This window comes from Myotis daubentonii, chromosome 14 (assembly GCF_963259705.1).
Source record: "Myotis daubentonii chromosome 14, mMyoDau2.1, whole genome shotgun sequence".
In the NCBI taxonomy this organism is placed as follows: Eukaryota; Metazoa; Chordata; class Mammalia; order Chiroptera; family Vespertilionidae; genus Myotis; species Myotis daubentonii.
In genome coordinates, this window is record NC_081853.1 from 1,157,770 (window position 1) to 1,183,412 (window position 25,643).

Genomic DNA, 25,643 nt, shown 5'->3' on the forward strand with positions numbered 1-25,643 from the left:
GAACCCGGTTTGGCTCAATGGATAGAGCATCGGCCTGCGGACTGAAGGGTCCCGGGTTCGATTCCGGTCAAGGGCATGTACCTTGGTTGCGGGCACATCCCCAGTAGGAGATGTGCAGGAGGCAGCTGATCGATGTTTCTCTCTCATCGATGTTTCTAACTCTCTATCTCTCTCCCTTCCTCTCTGTAAAAAATCAATAAAATATATTTTAAAAAAAATGTAATGTATACAACAGGTCCTCAAAAAACATCACTTCATTCAAGATTGTTTTGTTATAACATTAATGAGATGCCATAGGAACTTAACTCTTTGTTTTATATCAATTAGCCTATGGTAAAAATGGTTCATTATAGGTCTTTTCACGTAAAGTGGCAGAACCTATAGACAACATTGAGATTCACTGTGTATACAATGGAATATCATTCACCCTTTAAAAATCCTGTCAGTTCTAACAACATTAATGAACCAGGAGGGCATTATGCTAAATGAGATGAGCCAGACAGAGCAAGACAAACACTGCATGGTATCATTTATATGTGGAATGTTGAAAAAAAAAAGAAAAAAGTAGCCCTAGCCCCGGTTTGGCTCAGTGGAGAGAGTGTCAGCCCAGAGAGGAGTCCCAGGTTTGATTTTAGTAGGTCCCAAGGGTACATACCTCAGTTACAAGCTTGTTCCTCAGCCCCAGTCGGGGTGCTTGCAGATGACAAGCAATCAATGTGTCTCTCTCTGTCTCCCCCACTTCCTTCAACTCTCTCTTTAAAAATTAATGGAAAAATATCGAGTGAGGATTAACAAAATTGCCTGTAGATGTAAAACCATGGCCCTGAACTTACCTTTGTTTTATTAATACACTCACTAAATTGTGTGGATGCAAAATTTTGATGACAATCCAAACAAAAAGGTAAAAAAAAAAACAAAAAAACTGTTTAGAAAGAATTGGGTAGTGCTAGAGTCTAGAACAGGGGTGGGCAAACTTTTTGACTCGAGGGCCACAATGGGTTCTTAAACTGGGCCGGAGGGCCGGAACAAAAGCATGGATGGAGTGTTTGTGTGAACTAATATAAATTCAAAGTAAACATCATTACATAAAAGGGTACGGTCTTTTGTTTTTTTAGTTTTATTCATTTCAAACGGGTCGGATCCGGCCGTAGTTTGCCCATGGCTGGTCTACAAGCTTGGTTGGGTTCAAATTTCAGTTCAGTCATTTTTTCATCTGTATGACCTAAGACAGGTAAGCCTTCCTTTGTTTCCCCATCTGTAAAATGGGGATAACAGAATCTACCTCACAGGCCTGCTGAGGACTGACATCAGTGTGAACAGAGTGCATCTCTAAGCTACTCTGTGGTAGGAAAAGATACAAAAGAAGAGTCCAGCTGTCTTCAGAGAATTCATACTCTAAATAAAAAATGATAGCATAGCAAAATATAGAAGTATAATAATCATTAAATACTATAGGAGGCTAAGATATGCTTAACCAGGGTCAAGGAAAGTTTTCTAGACCCCATAGTATATTATCTTAGAAGATTATCTTAAAAGATGAGCACAAAGGAAAAGAAAGATCTGTTCTAGAGAGAGGGCGTAGTATGTAGAAACGCAATGGGATGAGGGAGCATGATATATTGGAGAATTTGTGAGTACAGTACAGCAAAACCTTGATACAATGGAATAATGTGGTGTCTATTAAAGCTGAAGGTCCGTTATTCCCTGAATATGTATGTTAAAAATTTGGCAAATTAGTTCACCAGTTTTTACTTCTGTAGACACATTTATGTAATTAAAATTAAATATGTGTGAAAAGTTTAACTTCACAGAATGGTATTTTAAATTTATACTGAACAGATCTAGTAAATACATGCATTCACCAGTCACCACGAGCAAACAAATGCACACGGCTGGAGCGTGGCTTAGTGCGCATTGGAACATCAGCTGGCACACGTTAAAACGGCTGCAGAAAGCCACACCATGCCAAGACAGAACCTGCCAGCGCGATACGGTGTGATTATGTGCTAATCATTCCCCAAACATTGTTTACGAACATTGATTTCTAGATTTAAAAAGTAGACTATAGTTGTAGAAAAAAAATAACATGTTAATTTATTTATAAAGATAGCTTGGTTAAAAAATTTTAAAATTAAGAGGGTGTTAATTTTCACATTACATAACAGACCAGAAATTTTGTCCGTTAAATCCAGGTCTGCAAAATTGAGGGTTTACTATGTTTAGGAGAGCAGGAAAACAAAGGGATAGCAAGGTAAGTAGAGATTCGATCATAAACCTTAAAATGTCATAAGGATCTAAATTTTAACTTCAGCAAGGAGTAGGGTGGTAAGATTTTAATCATGGAAATAATATGATATTTACATTGTTGCACAACCACTGCTAATAGCAGAGATTAGAGACTAGACCAGACAAGCAAAACTGAAGTTAGGGAACCATTTAAAACAGCGGTTGCCAGCCTTTCAGACCTCACAGACCACCGGTTGGTGAACACTGATTTAGAAAGCCTATACAGGAACTCTGGCAAGATGAGAACGATGGAAAGATAAATGTCTACAGAACCATAACCATATTGCTGTCTGAGTCTTGATGTCCATTCCCAATAACACTGCTGTATTTCAAATTCTCATTTCTTCTAGTTTAAAGTCCCATAATAATCTCCTTGACTTTCCTGAATTAGACACAAGTTACCCAAGGGAAAGCTCTGATTTATCTCCCCCTGCTAAAAAACCTTCAATAACTACTTTTACGAAACCTTTTATTTTCTTACATGTCAAAATTGGCGAGCAAAGAACTTGAAACTACAGGGAGGAAAAGCATTATTAACATAATAACTACTACTATTTATTGAGCACTTACTGTTTGCCAAGCACTTAAGTTTTCCATTATTATCTATTCATACTATGAGGTACTTTTCATAGATGAGGAAACTAACTTAACAGGACCTGACTTTAAAATTTTTCTTAGCTGGTATGGCTCAGTGGATAGAGTGTCAGCCTGCGGACTGAAGGGTCTCGGGTTTGATTCTAGTCAAGGGCACATGCCCGGGTTGCGGGCTCATTCCCCAGTAGGGGGCATGCAGAAGGCAGCCGATCCATGATTCTCCCTCACCATTGATGTTCCTATCTCTCTCCCTCTTCCCTCCTCTCTGAAATCAATAAAAATGTTAAAAATAAGTAAATACATAAACAAATGTTTTCCTAAAACGTGTAATTCTCAGAGGATGGCAGCAGTGCTATAGTTTTCTTCTCTCCAAAACCCCACATATCGGATACAATGAGACTGCAAAGCCTAAAACCAATAAACAAAAACTTTTACAACTAAACTAAACTAGCTAACAAGGTAGTCTCTCTCTCTCACACACACACACACACACACACACACACACACACACACACACACAAATGGGTCAAGAGCAAGTGATAGTCGCATGACCTGTGCATTATCAAGACCTGTGCAAGGAAAAAAAGAAAAAGAAAGACGTATGCAGAGAAAGCAGAGAAAAGTCATGGTGCACCTGAAGGACCTAGGAATAAATAGGAAAACCACAAAAATCCAATAGGTATTGACTAGAAGTAATGGCAGGACAATTCGGGAACAGCAGCTAAAAACAAGATGGGTTCTGCCTACTCCAGAAGTGAGCCCATAGAAGGAACATGCAGGGAGAGATGAAAGGAAGAAGCCATCTTGCCCCGATGAGCTCTTGAAAGTGATCCAACCAACTCCCATGCAGAAATGACCCCAAAATGAGAAAGGAACAATAGAGACGAAGGTCTAAATGAAAGTAGAAATAGAGAAGAAAGCACACTGCCATGTTCTGAAACACTTCACAAAAACACAATGAAAGAGCTCTGGGAAGTTAGAAAAGATACTCTGAACCATGCCTCCTCCTCAAAGTTCAGGAAAACTAACTTCATGTAAAAACACACAACAAAAATATATTGAATATGAAGTTATAAGAAAAAATGGAGAATAAGAAGCAGAGTAACATCCCTATAGACAACAAAAGGAAGCTAAAAATTTTGGACTTGTCCAAAGAACTCACCCTCTTAATTTTAAAATCAGATCACAATTGTATCATACTATTTCAAAATGAACTAGACACTGAGAAAAATGTTACAAGTCAGAATTAGAAAATGAAGCGATAAAATTCAGCAAAGAATTTGAAATAAAAGAAAAAAATTACTTTGGGAAATAAAGACTAAACTAGAAAGTACACAAGAACAAATGAACTTAACAGGTAATACAGTCCTTCAAAGGAGGAAATTTAAAAAAATTCAAAATGGAATTAAAAGAAAAATTTTCACGCTGAAAGACACTGTTGAGAATGAAAAGACAAGCCACAGAGTAGTACCAAATTATCTATGTCTATAAAAGGCTAACATGCTAAGCGTCCAACCGTCCGGGTAATGATGTCATGTAGCAACACCCAGCTTCCTCTTCCTAGCGACTAGCATCCTTGCAGTTTCTTCAGCACAGGAACAGGACCTGCTTTATAGCCAAATGGAAACATTTTACATTTTAACCAAATGTCTGTGAAGCGTCTTCCATGCCTCATCTCATTTGATCCTCACAGAAGTCCTGGAGTAGGTAGGTAGGAGACTCGGTGGAATCCTATTTTCTTTTCATTAGCCAGAAAACGGAGATTTTAAAAGCTTAGAAACTTGACCTGACTGAAAAGAAGAAACGGCGGACCTTGAAAATAATTTCAGGTTTCCTCACTGTGCAGAATATCGTCAAACACTGATGCAGTTAAATATTTTACCCTTTGTTCTCCCTGCGTGATCTACAATAATAATCTGCTTCATACTGATATTTACTGCTATGTTGCTGACAATCACCTGAAAGAGAAGTTGGGGTGCTTCACTAGGCTGGAAAAAGTTTAGCTAAATCAGAAAGCAGGTCTAATTAAGCAAGTTTGTTCTATATCTATAAAAGGCTAAGTTGACTCACACATGCGTGATACATATAATGCTCTGGCTGGTGCCAATTGCATGTGTGTGTTTCGATCTGTCATTGTTGATTGTGAATTTGGTTGACACTTCTATTACAAGGAAAGGGCGAATAACGATATTAAAATATCTCTTCTAATTAATTTCCTTTCAATGTGTACGAATTCGTGCTCCAGGCCACAAGTATCCTACCCAATAAAAGGGAAATGTGCAAATTAACCGTCACTCTGCCACAAAGATGGCGGCACCCATAGCCACAAGATGGCAGCACCCCGCCAGAGTCCTCCAGTCCCAGAGGGCAGCCGCTGAGAGCGGACAGCGTGAGCAGCCTGGCAGAATGCTTGCTCCATCGCCGCAGCAAGTACAATGAAAGTTGGCTCCAAAACAGCCTATTTCTTGGCGAGTCCAGGCAGGAGGGGGTCCTGAGAACTCTTCTGCTGGCTGCTCAAGAAAGAGCGCTAACGCTGCCAAGGAAGCCATTGGGGAAGAGGCGGTAACCGCCGCTGCAGAGCCAGAGTGGAGGAGGCCGGGGAGCCAGAGCAGAGGAGGCAGGGGAGCCAGAGCAAAGGGGGCGGGGAGCAGGAGTGAAGGAGGCGGGAGCCAGAGTGGAGGAGGTGGGCCACCACGGGAGCAGGAGCAGAGGCAGAGCTGCCTCTGCTCCCGCAGGGGTGGTGGTGAGCTGCAGTTCAGGAGCCTCCAGGAGTGGAGGCACCAGGCCATCCAGTGCTGCATCTAGTCCCTGAGGCATGTCCGCCAGTGCCGCAATGCCAAGTGCCCGCAGCTGTCCTGCCAGATGAGATGGGTTGTGAAGCACACCAAGGGCTGCCAGCACAAGACCCATGGAGGTTGCGGAGTGCGCAAGCAGTTCATGGCTCTTTGCTGCTACCGTGCCAAACACTGCCAAGAAAACACATGCCCCATTCCCTACTACCTCAACATCAAGCAGAAGCTCAGCCAGCAGAAGCTATAGCACCGCCAGCAGCACGCATAGCTCATGTGCCAGCAGATGCCACCATCAACAACCGCACTGTGCCTCAGCCAAGTCTTCCTTCCCCTCCTTCAGCACCACCCTGACCCCTCACACTGCATCTCAGCACACCCTGGACACCACAGCCCCGACTATGCCCAGACCTTGCCTGTGAGCATGTCACTAGCCAACTTCTCCAGCGTGGCCACAACTCAGCCCCCACCACAGTTTGCACCGGGAAGCCCACTAACCAGGTGCCAGCCCCACCGCCCCCCACCCAGGACCACCTGCAACAGTGGAGGCGCCCAGCAGATTGCACGGGAGGCACAGCAGCAGCAGCATCTGTACTGGGTGAGCACCAACAACGGTATGCCCCTGAGGCACAGTGACCCCTGAGAGCCAGATGGCCCCCATGGGCCTGAATGTGACCCAACCAGGTCAGTGGGCCTGTTATTCTGCCCCCCGAGCCCCAGCAGTGGCAGCCGACACCCATCCCCCAGCAACTGTCAATGTGAGGCATGCCCAGACCCGTGATGTCTATGCAGACCCAAGGTGCAGCCACCTCAGAACATCTCTCCAGATGCCATGCAGGACCTGCTGCGGACCCTGAAGTCTCCCAGTTCCCCCAGCAGCAGCATATGCTCAACATCCTCAAGTCAAAACCTCAGCTGATGGCAGCTCTCATCAAATAGCACACAAACAAGTAAGCGTCCAGCCAGCCCTGCCTTCACCTCTAACCTAGCCTGCTGAATCTGAATGCCATGCAAGCCAGCGGGGCACGACCTGCTGTCCCTCTGTAGCAGCAGGCAATGGGAGGCCTGAACCCCCAGAGCCAGGCCTTGACCATCATGAACCCGGGGCGCAACCCCAGCGTGTCAAGTATGAGCCACAGTACAGAGAGATGTCACAGAGCAACAGCAGCAGCAGCAGCAGCAGCAACAACATTGTGAGAGGCATGTCCAACTGTCGACTGTGATGGGGCACTGCCTTCTCCTGATCCCAGGGTTGCCTCCCGACTGTGAGAGGGGGCAGGGCGGGCTGAGGGACCCCCCTCCAGTGCATGAATTTTCATGCATCGGGCCTCTAGTGTCAGATAAAAGGCTTGTATCCATAATATGTAAAGAACTCTTAAAACCCAACACAAGAACAACCCAGTTTTAAAATGGGCACACTTGGGCAAACAATTTACCAACAAAGATATACAAATAGCAAATGAACATAAGGTGCTCTACATCATTAGTCATTAGGGTACTACAAAATAAAACCTCTACGCAATATGCACTGATCAGAATGGCTAAAGCAGCCGTGGGCAAACTACGGCCCGCGGGCCGGATCCGACCCGTTTGAAATGAATAAAACTAAAAAAACAAAAGACCGTACCCTTTTATGTAATGATGTTTACTTTGAATTTATATTAGTTCACACAAACACTCCATCCATGCTTTTGTTCCGGCCCTCCGGCCCAGTTTAAGAACCCATTGTGGCCCTCCAGTCAAAAAGTTTGCCCACCCCTGGGCTAAAGTGAAAAAGATCCACCATACTATGTGCTGAAAAGGCTGTATGAAACTAAACTTGCCGAAACCGGTTTGGCTCAGTGGACAGAGCGTAAGCCTGCGGACTGAAAGGTCCCAGGTTCGATTCCGGTCAAGGGCATGTACCTTGGTTGCGGGCACATCCCCAGTAGGAGATGTGCAGAAGGCGGCTGATCGATGTTTCTCTCTCATCGATGTTTCTAACTCTCTATCTCTCTCCCTTCCTCTCTGTAAAAAATCAATAAAATATATTTAAAAAAAAAAAAGAAACTAAACTCAACTCTCATAATGCCAATGGAAATGCAAACTGGTACAATCACTCTGGAAAAGTTTGACAGTATTTAAGAGGTAAATATCGTACAACCACCCCACTTCTAGGTTTTGATCCAAAAGAAAATACACGTGCCCATACAAAGATTTGCACACAAATGTTCACGGCAGCTTTTTTTATAATTAAAAAACTGAAAATGACCCAAATATCCGTCAACAGGTGAATATATAAAAAACTGTAGTATTTTCATGTAATACTCAAGTAAAAAAGGAATGCACTATTGATATCTTTAATATTGGGTCCATCTCAAAATAATCATGTTGAGTAAAAAAATCATTTTCCTGAAATTAAAAAAAAAAGCTGAAAAACTTGAAAATACATCTTCTAAAAACACACCACATTACCTGACTATACTGACGCAAACACTAAGATATCTATATATATAAAAACCTAAGTGACTGTCCAACCACTATCTATGACACACCAGGGGGCAGACGCTCCGACCAGTAGTTATGATGTGCACTGACCACCAGGGGGCAGACACTCAACGCGGGAGCTGCCAAGCTGCAGTGACTTGGCAGCTGCAGTTCTTGGGTGACGCACATGGAACCAGAGTGGAGGGAGCCCGCTTCCAGGACGCACCACCCAAGAACCGGCCTCTCACAATCTGGGACCCTCGGGGGATTCTGGAGAGGCGGTTTCGGCCTGATTCCCGCAGGCCTGGCCAAGAGACCCCACAGGTGCACGAATCCATGCTCTAGGTCTCTAGTAGTTTAGAAAAATCACTGCACTTTAAAGAAAAAAATCCTTTGTGAATCTAGGCAAAAAGAATAGGTGGTTTACAAAGTAAAGAAAATCAGGTTATCATCAGATTTTTGACAGTAACTCCTTCAATTGGGGGAGGGGAACAAACAATGAAATTAACATATTTAAGCTACTCAATGGCAAAAAATGTAAAATATTTTATTTTCAGACAAACCGAACTTCAAGAACACAGGGCACAAAATGTTAGCAACACACAAGAACGCCGTAAATACTGTTTCCAAGAGCCTAAAGAATCCACTAGAGCAGCGGTTCTCAACCTGTGGGTCGCGACCCCTTTGGGGGTTGAACGACCCTTTCACAGGGGTCGCCTAAGACCATCGGAAAACACATAGATAATTACATATTGTTTTTGTGATGAATCACTATGCTTTAATTATGTTCAATCTGTAACAATGAAAATACATCCTGCATATCAGATATTTACATTATGATTCATAACAGGAGCAAAATTACAGTTATGAAGTAGCAACAAAAATAATTTTATGGTTGGGGGTCACCACAACATGAGGAACTGTATTAAAGGGTTGCGGCATTAGGAAGGTTGAGAATCACTGGGCTAGAGAATGAGCTTCTGACAACCAAACTGACTAGATATACCGACGTAAGGATTAGTGGTGAACACTACATATATAACTAATATAAAACTACAAGTAAATGATTGATAAACAATCATGCTCAGATAATGTGGACACCAACTAATTTTTTTTAAATTGTAGCTAAAATTGGGAGAGTGCATGTAAAAAAATTTTTAACATTCTTAGTAGTAATTATATTGGTGGCGTATAATGTTAAAGTCAGTAATTATGGAATATCCTAAATCTACTATGCCCTTAAGAACCAGGATTTTTGGTGTGGAAGAAGTAATAAACCCTGAACAGTCCTAATTTTGAATTTGAAGTATCAATATGAATCATGAAGTATTTTATCTCGTTCTGTCCATTGAAGAGGCTAGAACAGTGATGGCGAACTTTTGAGCTCGGCGTGTCAGCATTTTGAAAAACCCTAACTTAACTCTGGTGCCGTGTCACACATAGAAATTTTTTGATATTTGCAACCATAGTAAAACAAAGACTTATAATTTTGATATTTATTTTATATATTTAAATGCCATTTAACAAAGAAAAATCAACCAAAAAAATGAGTTCGCGTGTCACCTCTGACATGCGTGTCATAGGTTCGCCATCACTGGGCTAGAATGACCAACTCAACATAATAAGCATCTCTAGCACCCAGATTGTAGTCTTTAAGCTCTATTTTCCACTAAAAGAAGACAGGGCTTCTTCAAGAAATGGCTGATTCCAGGTCTAGGGCAGGAAATAAACTTAGAACATATTCTCATACCAGAGATAAGGATTCTATCAAAGACTATTATGCTCAAGTCAAAAGACTCTAAAATCAATTAGAAGAGGTTCCCACTGGCCAAAGAGACAATTTGATTATCAAGAAGAACAACTGCAACTAAAACCCATCAAATTATTTATATCATTATTAAAACCACCACGATTCTGTTTATTCAGCACTTATTAAGTTAGAAACTGTAACCTTTGGAAAAGTGTCGCTCCATTTTCAGAAGAAAGTAATCTTTCAACATAAAAGTATTATTTTTCAAATTGCCGAAAACAACCTGGGGGTTGTTACGGATAGACAGATAAGAAGATATCTCCCTCTTCATAACAGTTTGGTACCCCATGTTTTGGAATCTTCCCCAACTTCCTACAACAGATGTTCACAGGTAGTTTTTAATAGACTAGAAAGGAAAATTGTTCCAAAGCTTTTTAATTTTCCACCAACCTCCTCCTCAGTAAGAACCTGTACTTATAATACTAAGATCTCTCTGAAGCTAAAAACACAAAGGTCAAATCAACTAAAAAAAAAAAAAAAGAATAGCCTAAGCCAGTGGTTGGCAAACTGCAGCTCAAGAGTCACATGTGGCTCTTTGGCCCCTTGAGTGTGACCACGAAGTTTCAATCGCACTGTACATGCACGCCCGCATGTGGTACTTTGTGGAAGAGACACACTCAAGGGGCCACAGTTTGCCGACTGATTTTCATTCTATAAACAAAGTTTGTAATATTTCTTTTGTTAATGATGCATCTTATTGAAAATAAAAACAGAACTATAGAATTCTTATCTTAAGCAACTCATCCATCCTAAAACGTGAGACCTGACTTCCTGTTCTGTACATTTTCATTTTATGTTATAACCTTAGAAGTTAGACAAAGCTCAGTTTAGCCATAAATGACAGAAACTGCAAATTTCAGTATTAAAAGTTAAGGCATACCCATGTTGATTTAAAAAATAACAACAAAGACTAAATGTATAATAAAGCTAAATGTATAAACATCAGTTGCTTAAATGATAAATTTAAAAAAATGTTTCCATACTCAATAGACAACCTACCACTACCAATCATCCTATCTACACTAATAGAAGAGAAAAATGGTAATTGGCGTACGACGCTACCCTTTTCATTGGCTAATCAGGGCTATATGCAAATTAACTGCCAACTAAGATTGGCAGTTAACTGCCAACAAGATGGCGGTTAATTTGCATATGTAGGCACAATACAGGGAGGCGAAAGGGAAAGCAGGAAGAAGCCCCCTGCCACTGACAGTGATCGGAAACCCAGGGGGGAGCTAAGAGCTGGGGGGCAGGGCAAAGGAAGCCCTGGGGCCACCTTTGCCCTGCCCCCCAGCCATGATCGCAGAATCAGGCACCTTTGCCGCCCTGGCCAGTGATAGCAGGAAGTAGGGGTGGAGCCAGCGATGGGAGCTGGACACCGTCGAAGCTGGCAGTCCCAGGAGCTAGGGGTCCCTTGCCTGGGCCTAAAGCGAAGCCCGCGATCACGGGGCCGCTGCCCGGGCTGGATGCCTAGGCCAGAGGTGTTAGGCCTGGGCAGGGGCGGAGCCTGCAACCACGGGGAGCTGGGGGTCCCCTGCCCAGGCCTGACACCTCTGCCGGAGGCCTCAGGCCTGGTCAAGGGGCCGATCCGGTGATTGGTGATCGGAGGGTGATGAGGGTCAACTCCTCTGGCCAAGGCATCAGGCCTGGGTTGGGGGCGGAGCCGAGGATTGGGGGATATGATGGTCCCCTTGCCCAGGCCTGAAGCCTGGGTCAGAGGCGTCAGGCTTGGGCGGGGGGCGGAGCAAGCGATCAGAGGGAGATGGGGGTCCCCTGTCCAGGCATGATTCCTGGGCCAGAGGCCTCAGGCCTGGGCGGGGGCCAGAGCCAGTGATCGGGGGGAGATGGGGGTCCCCTGTCCAAGCCTGACACCTCTGGCGGAGGTGTCAGGCCTGGGCAAGGGGCCGATCAGGCGATCGGACGGTGATGGGGGTCTACACCTCTGGCCGAGGCATCAGGCCTGGGCAAGGGGCAGAGCCAGCAATCGGAGGGGTCTGGGGGTCCCCTGCCCAGGCCTGATGCCTGGGCCAGAGGCATCAGGCCTGGGCTGGGGGCAGAACCAGTGATGGGGGGAAATGAGGGTCCCCTGCCCAGGCCTGACACCTCTGTCAGAGGCGTCAGGCCTGGGCAAGGGGCCGATCCTGCGATTGGAGGGTGATGGGGGTCAACGCCTGAGGGCTCCCAGTATGTGAGAGGGGGCAGGCTGAGCTGAGGGACACTCCCCCCCCCCCACACACACACACACACACACACCCAGTGCACGAATTTCATGCACCGGGCCCCTAGTCCTATATAATAAAAGCCTAATATACTAAGTGTCTGGTCAGCCATTCAACCAATCAAAGGGTAATATGTTAATGATATGCTAAGGCTGCTCAACTGCCCACTATGACATGCACTGACCACCAGCAGGCAGAATGCCGACCTATCGACCAGTTGCTATGATGTGCACTGACCACCAGGGGGCAGACACTGACTGGTAGACCGGTAGGTTAGGTTGCTTTTGGGTCCGGCCCATCAGGACTAAGTGAGACAGGCTGGACACACCCTGGAGCCCTCCTGTGGTCCCTCCCCAGCCCTAATAATGCACCAGTGGGGTCCCTCGGCCTTGCCTGCGCCCTCTCGCAATCCAGGCTGAGGGACACCCCCTTCAAGTGCACAGATTTCATGAACTGGGCCTCTAGACTATATAAGTTAAAGCCTAATATGTAAAGCGTCTCCTCAGGAGTTTGACCGAATGGGAGTTCGATCGCTTGCTATGAAGTGTGCTGACCATCAGGGGGCAGCACAGAACGAAAGAAGGCCCCAGCCGGCGGCTGCTAGGGACCCTACCCGTGCACGAATTTTTGTGCACTGGGCCTCTAGTTTTAATACAAAATACTCTAAAATGTACAAATACCTAATAGGGATGGCAGACACATGTTGTTTAAGTCCTCTAATAAGAACAAAATAATTGTCTAGAAAATCAGGTTAAATTTATCTAGCCACCTGGTAATCCAGTCAGGATATTAAAAAGCTGTATTTTAGAAACTTTCCATTGTTTATACATTTATGGCCAATGTATTTTATCAAAAAGGGAAGGTAGTTTGTACAGACCTGATAAGCAGAATAATGGGAGAGGTTTTAAAGTATTTATCTCCAAATAGTTTAACATAATCTTGTGTATCAAAACTCTGAAAATAAAAAAATACTTTTTGTAGAAAGGGGTAAGTATACACCAAACAGCGACTTGAAAGAAATAGTGGCAATCTAAGCATTTATGATTTAGACATCAATTTATTTTTGAAACCGGACATGTACTCATTTTTAAGCTTATCTATATGGCCACCAGTCAGTTATTTTGAAATTTTTTAGATATTATAATGACTTTTTTCCCCTAAAACCTAAATGATTCCATTTTTTAAATGCAACAAATATAAATATAAAACTGAACAACACATCATAATCACAGTCCTAACACATTGTGGACTAGTAGTTCTATTGCTAGCTTTACCCAGTGGCCAGATACGTTTCTACTGAATGAGTACAAAAAACGTTTTACATAAATGTTAAAGGCACGCTTTAAAATTAAATACCCATTGCATTTTGAATTTATTACATGTTCTTACAAGTTAATATCATTTTCAAGAATTCTTGTGATTGGCCACAAGCCTTAGAAAAGAAAACATGAGAATTCTGGTGATCCGTCCTCAATGTGTTAAGTTGGCTGGTAATTTTAATAAAGCATTAAGGAGGTTCAGCTTGTGCATGTTACCACTAAAGCAACGAGTTTTTTCTTCTTCCTAAAATTAGGCTAGTTAATGCCTAGCTCAGTGGTCAGCAAACCACAGCTCACGAGCCACATGCGGCTCTTTGGCCCCTTGGGTGTGGCTCTTCCACAAAATACCACATGCAGGCGCGCACGTACAGTGCGATTGAAACTTCGTGGCCCATGTGCAGAAGTCGGTTTTCAGCCTGGGCGAGTCTATTTTGAAGAAGTGGCGTTAGAAGTGGGGGGGTGTCGATCAGTTGGGCGACGGGAGACGTGGCACGGGGGAGGTGCGCGTGATTCATGCACGAGTTGAGTGAGCCAGTCAGTCAGCAGTCTCATGTGCAGTGGTTAGTGCTAGTCGCGTCCGCAAATTGCCGCGGGGGACAAAAGTAAAGTTTATTAAGTTAATTTTAGGGAGCGTTGTGGAGTGAAAGAAGATGTAGTGTCGAGGATTGAGAAAGGTATGTTGGGATGGTTTGGACATATAGAGAGGATGAATGAAAGGAGATAGACGAAACAAGTAAACAAGACGAGTGTGGATGGGAGAGTTGGAAGGGGTCGACCTCAGCGAACGTACCTCAATCAGATTGAGGACGTTTTTAGCAAAGGCCAGCTTAGGAGTACCCTAATTAAGTTAATAACAATGTACCTACCTATATAGTTTAAGTTTAAAAAATTTGGCTCTCAAAAGAAATTTCAATTGTTGTACTGTTATTTGGCTCTGTTGACTAATGAGTTTGCTGACCACTGCCCTAGCTGGTTTGGCTTATTGGATAGTGTCAGCCTGCGGACTGAAGGATCCCGGGTTCGATTCCAGTTGGGGGCACATGCCTGGGTTGTGGGCTTGGTCCCCAGAAGGGGGGCATGCAGGAGGCAGCCAATCAGTGATTCTCTCCCATCACTGATGTTTCTATCTCTCTCTCCTTCTCCCTTCCTCTCTGAAATCAATAAAAATATAGTTTAAAAAAATGTAATTAGGCTAGTTAAGGTTACACTACAACCATAAGCAAATCTTGTGAGTAACAAGCATCCTCCTATATAATAAAAGGCTAATATGCAAATTGTCCCCTGGAGCAGGAGTTCTACCAGCGGGCAGGGTTGGCTGCCCCCTGTGTCCCCTCTCCCCCGCTGGCCCCACCCCTGATCACCCCCAATCAGGGCACTCAGTCGGACCCCACCTGCGCACAAATTTGTGCACTGGGCCTCTAGTTTGTTAATAAAGCCAAAGAAAATATTCACCACTTGTTGAAGCTTACATTCTTATAGTATAGACTTCAAAAAGAAAATTTTAAAATAGGCAAGAAGTAGGGGAGCCCAGAGAAATTCCACTTATTAACCCTGCACCCAAAGAAACCTTTCTCCCTCCAGCTCCCCACTCCCTATCCAAAGACAAAACTACAGGAAAGTCACCTAAACTACACTGCTCTCTAGGAATTAACTTTGACAGAGTGTGAAAACAATTCCTGCTAACCAAATACACAACAATGCAATGAAATGTTCCTTTTGAAAACAGAACTAACTTCATTGTATAAGTTTCAGATTTACAACATTTGGAAACAAACCTAATAAAATGCTGAGCAGATATAACAAGTTAGCTATGCTATAAAGTTTACAGGACACTCAAAACTATAGCATCTGGAATCTGCCAGATTTATCACTCTGGTTTCTGAAGAGAATATATAGAACTGACACCTTAAATACCCACATACATAAATATGACAACAAAGCTTGGATGTAGGACGATATGAGAAAATACCACCAACAAAAGAATCTGAAATAGAATCAAGCCACAAAATCCTGGAAATAAGCCTGTTATGGCCAAAAAAGGGTCATAAACGGAATACCCATCCTCCCTTCCTCTGGCTCTTTCAGACAACAAGTTTTCCAAATGTACCAAAGCATAAGATACATTTTAAAAAGTTTAACAAATTTTTTAAATTCATTACAAATCATGCATAAAGTATATATGCACTAAATAACTGCTTTAAATGACTAGGGCTTTACACAGATTCAGTTCTTCTGAAATACACTTTTTCCCCCTTTCCCAAACAATTCTGAATGATACATCGGTCCATAACAAGGCATATGTTTTCAACTCACATTGTTTCTCCAGTCTTGGCCACGTGACAAAGAAATTGATCCAGGACCGGACAAACTTCCTTTTTCCCCCTCTTCTCAAAATCTAGGTAAGGGAAGAGAGAACAGTTATCAGTATTCCTCATCAGCCCACCAACCATTTCCAATGCCCTCTAAAAACAAAGTTTCTTTCCAGTCCTTCCTCATATTAAGAACAAGGGGAAAAAATTGGCCTCATATTAAGAACAAAGGAAAAAAACCAGCCTCTCAGCCAAATAGCCACTTCAACTCTCCTAGCTGTACTTCCATGTAACATCTGCCTAAAGAGGGCACTCACTTCACAAACCATCCTTAACGCCATGTTTCTCAAAGTGTGTTCCGGGGAACAACAGCAGGAGCTCCATCTGAAAATCCGATTGAAATTAATGTCCAAGGACCCAAGGCATTGTTTACCCAACTGCCGTTCAAACATCTGCATTTGAGGAAACCCCAGCCATCTCGCGCAGCTGTCCCCAAATGATTCCGGGGACCGGAGCGCAACTCTCCAAAGGCTGCCATCACTCTGCTGTTAGAAAACCACTGTTCTCAAACCTGTTGCTCGGAAGCCGACCGACCACCTTAGGATCAGGATGGAATGGTGACTCCAGAAGCTCTGAATTTCCTGAGACACAAATTTAAAGTTGCTCCCCGTACCCCCAAACCTTTGCTTTTTCCTCTAACTCGACGCCAGGCGTGCGGGGCCTGGCGAGAACTGAGCCAGTGCCCAGAGCAGCGGGGCCGGATCAGGGCTCCGGCGCGAGCTCCCGGCTCCCCTCCCCCAGCGGGACGCCGGCGGCGGACACAAAGCCCAGCTCCGGCGGGAGGGAGCTGCCCAGGGCTCCCGGCCCCGGGGAGGCGGGAGGGGGAGGGGAGCCGGGAAGCGCACCTGCCCCCGCGCCCGGCCCGAGGAGCCACCCGCCCCGGAGAGGAGAGAGGGCGGCGGAGCGTGCGGAGGAAGGGAGAGCGGCCGCTACCCCCACCTTTCAGCGCCTCCTGCAGCCTCTCGACGTCCATGGCTTTCCGGAGTCCCTCGCAGCCTCCGCCTCCCTCCGCGGGTCTCCGGGGACCGGAAGGCCTACCCCCACCCCCCGACGCCCTCCCCCTGCCTCGCACACACTCCCGCACGCAGGCGACCAGGGGGTGGGGGGACCGAAGGGAGCCGGGGAAGCGAGCGAGAGAGCGAGACCGAGAGAATGAGCACCTCCCGAGCCGCTACCGCCAGCCCTCCAACATGGCGCCGGCACGTCACCGCGCGCACGCTCCCCGCCGCCCCCGCGCACGCTCCCCACGTCCCAGCGCACGCTCCCCGCCGCCCCCACGCACTCTCCTTGCCGTCTCCGCGCACGCGCGAGCCGACCCGGAACCGGAAGTCGCGAGGCAGAGGCGGGCCGCTGGGCGCCGGGCTCTCCCGGGTGGGTGGCTCGGACCCCTACCCTGGGCCCTCCCTTTGCTGGCGTGTGGCTGCGAGCAGCTGGGATCCTCGCGGAGCCGCGCTCTCCCGGGAGTGGGGAGGACACGGTACGGGCCGCCCACAGCTGCTGGGAGAGTCAGGTGACCCGCGGCCTGAGGTCGCGGCAGAACGGCCCTTCGGCATTAGAATCCTGGTCACCAGCACTCTCCCTGCCTGAAGCTAACTCTCCTGACCGACCCACCCTTGAAGAGAAGCAACCTCAACAGCAAAGTAAAAAACGTAGGGATTGGAACCAGCTGGCATCAAAGCCCAACTCTAGAATTTACTCCCCGTGTGACCTGGGCTGCTTACTTAAAACTCTGGGAGCAAAGGCGCAGGCTCCTTCTGAAAATGGAAGTTTGTAAAATAGCCATGAGGCGTGAGTGAAATGGTATGAAGCATTTAGCACAGTGTCTAGAACTTGTAAGCTCTCAGTTAACTAGCTGCAATTTTCATCCTAATTTTTATTACGATACATGAGCGCCCAGGAAGTTAGGGCAGAGACCTCAGAAGTCCTCTCCAGCCCTGACATTTCGCAAACGCATAGCTGAGGTGTAGCTAGCTGGTCTGTAAAACAGCACCGAACCCAGAACATTTGGCTCCCAGTCAGTGTGTAGACATTTTTATTATCTACTCTTGTCTGAAAGCTTCTCACAAAAAAAGATACTGAATGATTCCCCCTTTTCTTCAATGCCAGTGGGAATCAGCCATTTGGAGTGCAGTGAAGAAGGAAGCTTTATCCAGTGGAGCAGCAGGGCTGCAGGGCCCCGCTCTGCCTGGACCGCTCTGATCCCGTAGGAAAAGCACGGGGGGGGGGGGGGGGGGGGGGCGCGGGTAAAAAAGTGGCTCCCGGGGTCAGAGGGGAGCCAGCAGCCCTGGTCCTTGATTGGCTCATCCTTATGCAAATGAGGATCCCCAAAACCTCACCCTCTGATTGATCTAGAAAGCACTATCATGATGGGTCAGAATGGAGCTGTTCTGCAGGCTGGTGGGGCGGAGATGCTAAGGGGGATATAGCTGCACAGCTCTGATCTGACAAAAAAAGTTTTGGTCCTATTTTTTGTAATAGAATTCCAGGCACTTTTATAAAGGTTGGCTCAGCCTCATACTAACGATTTTCCCTGAAAGGCTGTTCATGTGAGAGGCCCCAGTTTAGACACAGTTGCTAGGCTGTGCTTTTAAATTTGAGCCCAGTTTGCCGCAGGAGCCCCTTTTGGTAAGTAACTTCTTTCTCGGGGTCAACACTTCTCAAAGCCTAGCACAAAGCCATGAAAGGAAAGAAGGGAGAGAAGGGAGGGAGGAAAGAAGGTGCAAATTTGGAGACAGCCATTACAACTGTTGACCCTCTTAAAGGATCATGGTTCTGACCCTGAAGCAGGGTGGCAAATGTGACAAAAGCTTCCCTACACCCATGCCCCACAAAAAAGTGACCCACAAAAAGTAAACAACACAGGCACAAAAACTCTCTTGATGTTGCCAGCAGACAACCAATCCCTGTGTCTTTAGAGCCTTTCATTGTTCAGAGCATTCAGTTCGATTACAAAGAGCCTCGAGGAGGTTGTAATACTACTTGGCAGGCGCTTGCCTGGACTGGATTTGGTTTAGCATGATTGCCTCAGGTCTGAAGGGGCCTGCCTACCCCTCCTGTAGCGAAGCGCAGCCTCCATCTCTCTCCACTACCCCGCCTATCCCGGCAGGTCTGTTCTTGTAATAGCTGTGTGGGACAGTACAGTTCCTGAGTTTTTTCAATAGAATTCAGTTCTTCAGTCACACTAGCTTCATTGGCTAGTGGCTTCTGCATTATACAGCATGAATGACAAAAATCCCATTATCACAAAAGGTAATTTTGGAACTTCTATTAGAGAACATCCATGCTAATTTCTTCCACCTTCATCTCTTTTCATCAGATGTTCTCCTCACTTGAGGGTGCCTGAATTTCAAACACCGGATAAGGTCCTTTGCAGGAGGCAAAGTACACACAGCAGTGACAGCCTAAGGCAGGGGCGGGCAAACTTTTTGACTCGAGGGCCACAATGGGTTCTTAAACTGGACAGAGGGCCGGAACAAAAGCATGGATGGAGTGTTTGTGTGAACTAATATAAATTCAAAGTAAACATTACATAAAAGGGTATGGTCTTTTTTTTTTTAGTTTTATTCATTTCAAATGGGCCGGATCCAGCCCGCAGGCCGTAGTTTGCCCACGGCTGGCCTAAGGGAATCAGGGAAAGTTTCCCAGAGAAAGTTGTGTTTAAGCTGAGTCCTGAATTATGAGGAAGTAGCCAAGTGAAGTGGAGAGGAAGAGCTTTCAAACAGAAAAACCATAGGTGCACAGGCCTTAAAATGAGAGAGAAGAGCCAGGTGGGTTCTGAAGAGCCATAAAAAATTCAGTCTGACTTAAACTGAGAGTACAAGGAGGGAAGAGGAAAAGAGATGAGGCTGTAGAATTATTTCCTTTGGTTGATTTCTTCGTTTAAGTTCTCTAGCCAACATGCATCCCAATATCTGCAGTTGCTAAAGCCTCATACTAATGCTAATTCCCTTGGGGGAAAACAATATGAATGTGACAGCCAGCCTCCAGAATTACCCTCAGTGACCCTTCACTCCTGGGATTCATGCATAGGACAGTATCCTCCCACTTGAATCAGAGCTGGTCTGTGTGACCAGTAAGAATATGGCAGAAGGGTCCTGGCTGGGTGGCTCAGTTGGTTGGAAATTGTCTGGTACAGCAAAGGGTTTGGGGTTCCATTCCCAGTCAGGGCACACATATATAGGTTGTGGGCTTAATCTTCAATCGGGTGGGTACAGGAGGCAACCAATGTTTCTCTCTCTATCCCCCTTCCTCTCTCTATAAAATTAATAACAAAAACATATCTTCCAGTGAGGATTTAAAAAAAAGTATGGAAGGAGGGATGGTGTTTGACTTCTGAGGCTAGGTCATAAAAGGCACTGTGGCTTCTGCCTTGAGCTCTCGAATTGTGCATGCCAGAGAAACCCAGCTGCCATGTCATGAGAAAATTAGAATAGCTCCATGGAAGGTCCCAAGGGAGAACTGAGGCCTTCGATGGTGGATCTTTCAAATCCAGGAAGCCCTTAGGATGTCTGTAACTGACATCTGGGCCAGAACTTATAAGGATACAAAAATATATAATTTGCCCTGGCTGATATGGCTCAGCTGGTTGGATGTCATCCTATCAAAAGGTTGCTGGTTTGCCCTAGCTGGCTTGGCTCAGTGGATAGAGCGTAGGCCTGCGGATTGAAGGGTCCTGGGTTCAATTCTGGCCAAGGGCACATGCCTGGGTTTAGGGCTCAATCCCTAGAGGGGGTGTGCAGGAGGCAGCCGATCAATGATTCTCTCTCATCATTGATGTTTCTATCTCTCCTTCTCCCTTCCTCTCTGAAACCAATAAAGAAATATATTTTAAAAAAAGGTTGCTGGTTTGATTCCCAGTCAGGGCACATGTCAAAGTTGTGAGCTTGGTCTCGGGGGCAGGGGATGTGCAGGAGGAAGCCCGCTGATGTTGTGCTCTCAAGTCAATATCTCCCTCCCTCTCTCTCTAAAGATCCATAAACTATTCCTTTATCTCTCTATATAAGAGCCAACGTGACAGTCTGACCATTTGACTGTCCAGCTGGTAGCTATGACGTGCAATGACCACCAGAGGGCAGACACTCCAACCAGTAGCTATGACACGCACTGACCACCAGGGGGCAGACACTCAACTCAGGAGCTGCCAAGCTGTGGTGACTTGGCAGCTGTAGTTCTCAGGTGATGCACCTGGAACCAGAGAGGAGGGAGCCCAATTCCGGGTGCGTCACCCGAGAACTGCCCTCTCACAATCTGGGACCCCTTTGGGGATGTCAGAGAGCCAGTTTCAGCCTGATTTCTGCAGGCCAGGCCGAGGGACCCCCACCTGCCGGAGGAACCCCGCACACTCCACAGATGCCCTTCGAGCCATGGTGCTGCCCCAGGTGTGGCCAGACAGGGAGGGACCGCAGGAGGTTGGCTCCAGGGTGTGTCTGGCCCATCTCGCCTAGTCCCACCCCACCAGCCACCTTCTAATTAATTTTTTTTCAATGTGCACTAGTCTATAATAATAAAAGTGTAATATGCTAATTAGACTGAACAACCAAACCACCTTTTGGACATCATTCCGGACGTCCTTCTGGATGAAGCTGTGGTGGCAGGGCCAAGGCAGAGGCGGTTAAGGGCGATGAGGCAGGCAGGCAGAGGTGTTTAGGGGTGATCAGGCAGGCAGGCGAGCAGTTAGGAGCCAGCGGTCCCAGATTGCGAGAGGGTGCAGGCCAGGCTGAGGCACACCCCCACTCCGTGCACAAACTTCATGCACCAGGCCTCTAGCGTGTGTGTGTGTGTGTGTGTGTGTGTGTAAATTTAATCCTTGCAAAAATTACATGAGATAGGTGATATTATTATCCTCACTTGACAGAAGAGAAAAATGAGGTATAAAGAGGCGTGTTGGGGGCCAGATGTAAGCTGGCAAGGTCCTTGCACCTGTAGGGGCTAGCAAGGCCGGAACCCTTACCCACACAGTTTTCCCAGACTTGTTTGGATGGCGATTATCAGTAGAATGGGAGTAACATTTGTAGATTGAGAACAGCCTTTCATAGCTTGCCAAGAAGTCTGTAACTATTTACTGAGATATGCTGAGAACTTGTCCTTCTGCTGTATCTCTCTCTTAGAGATTAAGAGGAACAAAGAATACATTCCTCTTGACAGACCTCCTGTTCAGTGTGTTGTGTATAAATAGGATTGTATAGCTAATAAACTCGCTTCAGTTCATCAAGAGAACTGGGGTCCTCCGGACCCCGCTTTCCTGTCTTTCTTTCTTTTCTCAATTCCCACCTCCCTGCCTCAGCCCGGCTCAACCCTGTCAGGCTGGCCCTGACAGAGGTGAACTAACTTTCCCAAGGTCACACAACTGCACACAAGTGACTGACCCATCATTCAAACTTAGACTTCAAAGTTCCCAAACACTTTCTTGTCATCAAGAAGCCTGCAAACTACCAGGAGAGATAAGATGTGAGTATTGACTCTGAAAAAAGTAGAAGGCAAGTGTGTGAATCAGGTGGTCAAAGACCTGTGAAATCTCTTCCAGGCAGGAATAGAAGTTGCTCTTTAGAGAGGCTTCACTTAAAGACCAAAGATTCCCACCTATGAAGAAGAGTCTAAGGAGAGGGAATGGAATTAGCCAGGCATACAGTCTGTGAGGGCCTTCCTAGATGCCAGGGAGGACTACATGGAACCTCTTCCTCCCTGTGGAGCTCAAGGTCTAATGGAAAAGATCAACCTTAAACAAACGTGAACATGCAGAAAGACTGGCCCACTGCTCTGGGTGTATGCAAGAAGGAAAAAGCCTAAACTTGAGAAGACAGAGTAGGATGTAGAAGGTGGAAGATGAAAACAGAAAGAGAAATGGGAGAGAGAAAGCAGCCAGACTATTTCACAGAAAATAGGCAAGAATCTTCTCATAACTCCAAGGGGAATTACTGGAATTTGGTCATCCCTCTTACATGAGTCTGTGGGAAAGGACAGAAGAAGAAACTGAGGGAAAGTATAGAAAAGCCTACACCCTGCCTGGAAGGGTTGGAGAACAGGGAAGAGAGTGGACTAAAATATCACTAGAGAAAAGCCTTGGAGCCTCTCCAATTTTCATGGCCTTCATGACTTCTCATTCTTATTTGTATATCATCCTGGGTACTACTGTGAGAGTGAACCAGCGATAATTTCTGTCAAAGAAAGGAGCTCGCCACCATCTTAGGTCCCACCATTTTGATATGACCTTCAGGTCCTCAGTGGGCTGCTATCTTAGGCTCTGTCTTACCCCCCCCCCTTCCTCTGAATTAGCCAATCACGCAGTAATGGGAACCTGAGCTCTGAGCCCTGACCTATCAAGTCAGAGGTCAGAGTGAGGGGCAGGGCAGACCCGCATCAGGAAATAAAATCCGAAGAGCCTCCTGTTTGGCGCGTTCCTCCTCATTTCCAGCTGGCAGCAGCGCTCTTCTGCGCAGGAGTGAATTTGGCTTGTTGATCCAGTTTTGAGTGTTTGTCTCATTCCCTTGACATTGTTGAGAGCATGTCTAACACTAGGATAAAACCGAGGTGAGACAGTGGACAAATTTAAGACAAATACCGTTTTCTAAATGAGAGTAGCTTCCCATATCAGGTTTAACTTTTTTCCAGAGACTTTTGAAACTAACACTTTTTTATTGAAAATAAAAAAGGGTCTGAGCCAAAAGACCTGGTTTGTTTTCTGTAGTGACAGAGTGTGCCTGGTGGCTGCTGGCAGCCATGCTGGGCTGAAGAACAGTGCTGCCAGAGAAGGCTGATAGAGGAGCTAAGTGCTCCCTCGCTGGATGACTTCATCTTGATGGCAGTAATGGGCGTTCACTCAAGTTCTGTGGAATAAAGCTGGCATTTATTAAGATAGCAGGGCATCCAGGACTCAACTGGACCCAGTAGCCATTCTCTTCTCAGGCTGTGCACATTTCTCTTTCTCTCTCTGAGTCAGTGTTTACTGCTCACAAATAGATGTCCTCATTTCCAATGATTTGCTAAGAAAACTGACCAGCATCTTTCAGTCACAACCAAAGTATCTAACCCAACTTCGACCAAGTATCCACTCACCTGTGGCCTGGAGCACAAGGTCTCCAAGTGTAAAACTGGAATGATCATGGATGTCAGGGCAGTGAGGCCAGGTCATGGGGAGTTATCAGAGAAGTAGGGGGAATGATGGCCAGAGACCCCCAAATATGACTACATCAGCCATCAGATGGACTCTAACCAAACTAATACAGGAAGCAGGATGGTATCATGAGGAACCCAAGCAAATGAGCAACCCGAAAGTTCACCCTGACTGTGAGTGTTTAGAAACACAATCCCATCACCATGTGAAAGTACCACACCAGTGTTTGCAAGAAATGGCATCTCGCTCTCATCCTCAGACTGGGCTGAATAGATACTAGTCAATTCTTGTTATCAAATGTCCACTTTTTAGCTTAGTCTCTCTCTCTCTCTCTCTCTCTCTCTCTCTCTCTCTCTCTCTCTCTCTCTCTCTCTTTACACACACACACACACACACACACACTTTACCCTTGAACAACATGGAAGTTAGGAGAGCCAATTCTATGCAGTCAAAAATTCATGTATAACCTTGACTCCCCTAATATTAACTACCTATAGCCAACTAGAAGCCTTACCCTTCCTATCTAATAAAAGAGAAACATGGTAATTAACGTACAACTGCTACCCTTCCCATTGGCTAATCAGGGCGATATGCAAATTAACTGCCAGCCAAGATGGCGGCCGGCAACCAGGCAGCTTAAAGCGAACATGAGGCTTGCTTGCTTCAGTGATGGAGGACTCCAACGTTCCCCGCCTGCTGCTGCAGGCCTCTGAGCTGCAACTCTAAGCAACTATGTTACAAATATAGAAGCTAAACAAAACCCCAGAAACCTGCTTTAGTCACCGGGCTTCAGCCAGCAGGATCGCAACATTGTATCAAATACAGAAGGTAAACAAAGGCCAGAAACCTCCTTTCAGCAGTGGATGCCTAAGAGCTGGAGCCAAACCTCAAAGCTAAAGCTGGCTCAGAATAAAAAAAGAAAAAGAAAAAAAGGAGCGGTTGGGAGCTTCAGTCACCCACCAGCCTGAAAACAGCCCTCAGCCCCTCACCCAGGCTGGCCAGGCACCCCAGTGGGGACCCCCACCCTGATCCAGGCGGCGCCCCAACCCCCACCCCACGGGCCCTGCTCTGTGTGTGATGGGGTAGAGTCATAACCTCCCCATCGGCCCTGCCCTGAGTGTGACAGTGGCAGCACCCCAACCCCCTGATTGGCACTGCTCTGTGGGTGATAGAGGGCGGCACCCCAACCCCCTGATCTGCCCTGCTCTTTGTGTGACGGGGTGGTGCCCCAACTCCCCTATCAGACCTACTCTGTGAGTGACAGGGGGGAGCTCCTCAACCCCCTGATCGGCCCTGCTCTGTGCATGACAGGGGGGAGCTCCTCAACCCCCTGATTGGCCCTGCTCTGTGCGTGACAGGGGGCAGCGCCCCAACCCCCTGATTGGCCCTGCTCTGTGTCTGACAGGGTATGGAGCCCCAACCCCCCTGATGGGCCCTGCTCTGTGCGTGACAGGGGCAGCGCCTCAACCCCCTGATTGGCCCTGCTCTGTGTGTGACAGGGGGTGGCACCGCAACCTCCCCATCGACCCTGCCTTGAGTGTGACAGGGGGCGGTGCCCCAACCCCCCAATCGGCCCTACCCTGAGCGTGACTGAGGGTGGCATCACAACCTCCCAATCCGCCCTGCTCTGTGAATGACAGGGGGCGGTGCCCCAACTCCCCAATCAGCCCTGCTCTGAGCC

At 46.4% G+C, this 25,643-nt stretch overlaps 1 protein-coding gene across 4 annotated transcripts in view; it reads right to left on the reverse strand.

Moving 5' to 3' along the window:
- Positions 1-17,354, reverse strand: part of PPP4R2 (protein phosphatase 4 regulatory subunit 2) — a 67,276-nt gene extending 49,922 nt beyond the window's left edge. Inside the window, exons 1-2 of one of the 4 annotated variants that reach the window (XM_059662948.1) lie at positions 17,013-17,354; positions 15,797-15,878 (exon numbers count right to left, since the gene is read on the reverse strand). In XM_059662948.1, coding sequence (XP_059518931.1) covers positions 15,797-15,798 — 2 coding nt within the window. In that variant the 5' untranslated portion in view covers positions 15,799-15,878; positions 17,013-17,354. Of the gene's footprint in view, positions 1-15,796; positions 15,879-16,363; positions 16,472-16,791 lie in introns of those variants that run through there. The other 3 variants (XM_059662946.1, XM_059662945.1, XM_059662949.1) reach the window with 3 other exon arrangements.
- Positions 17,355-25,643: the final 8,289 nt, after the last annotated feature.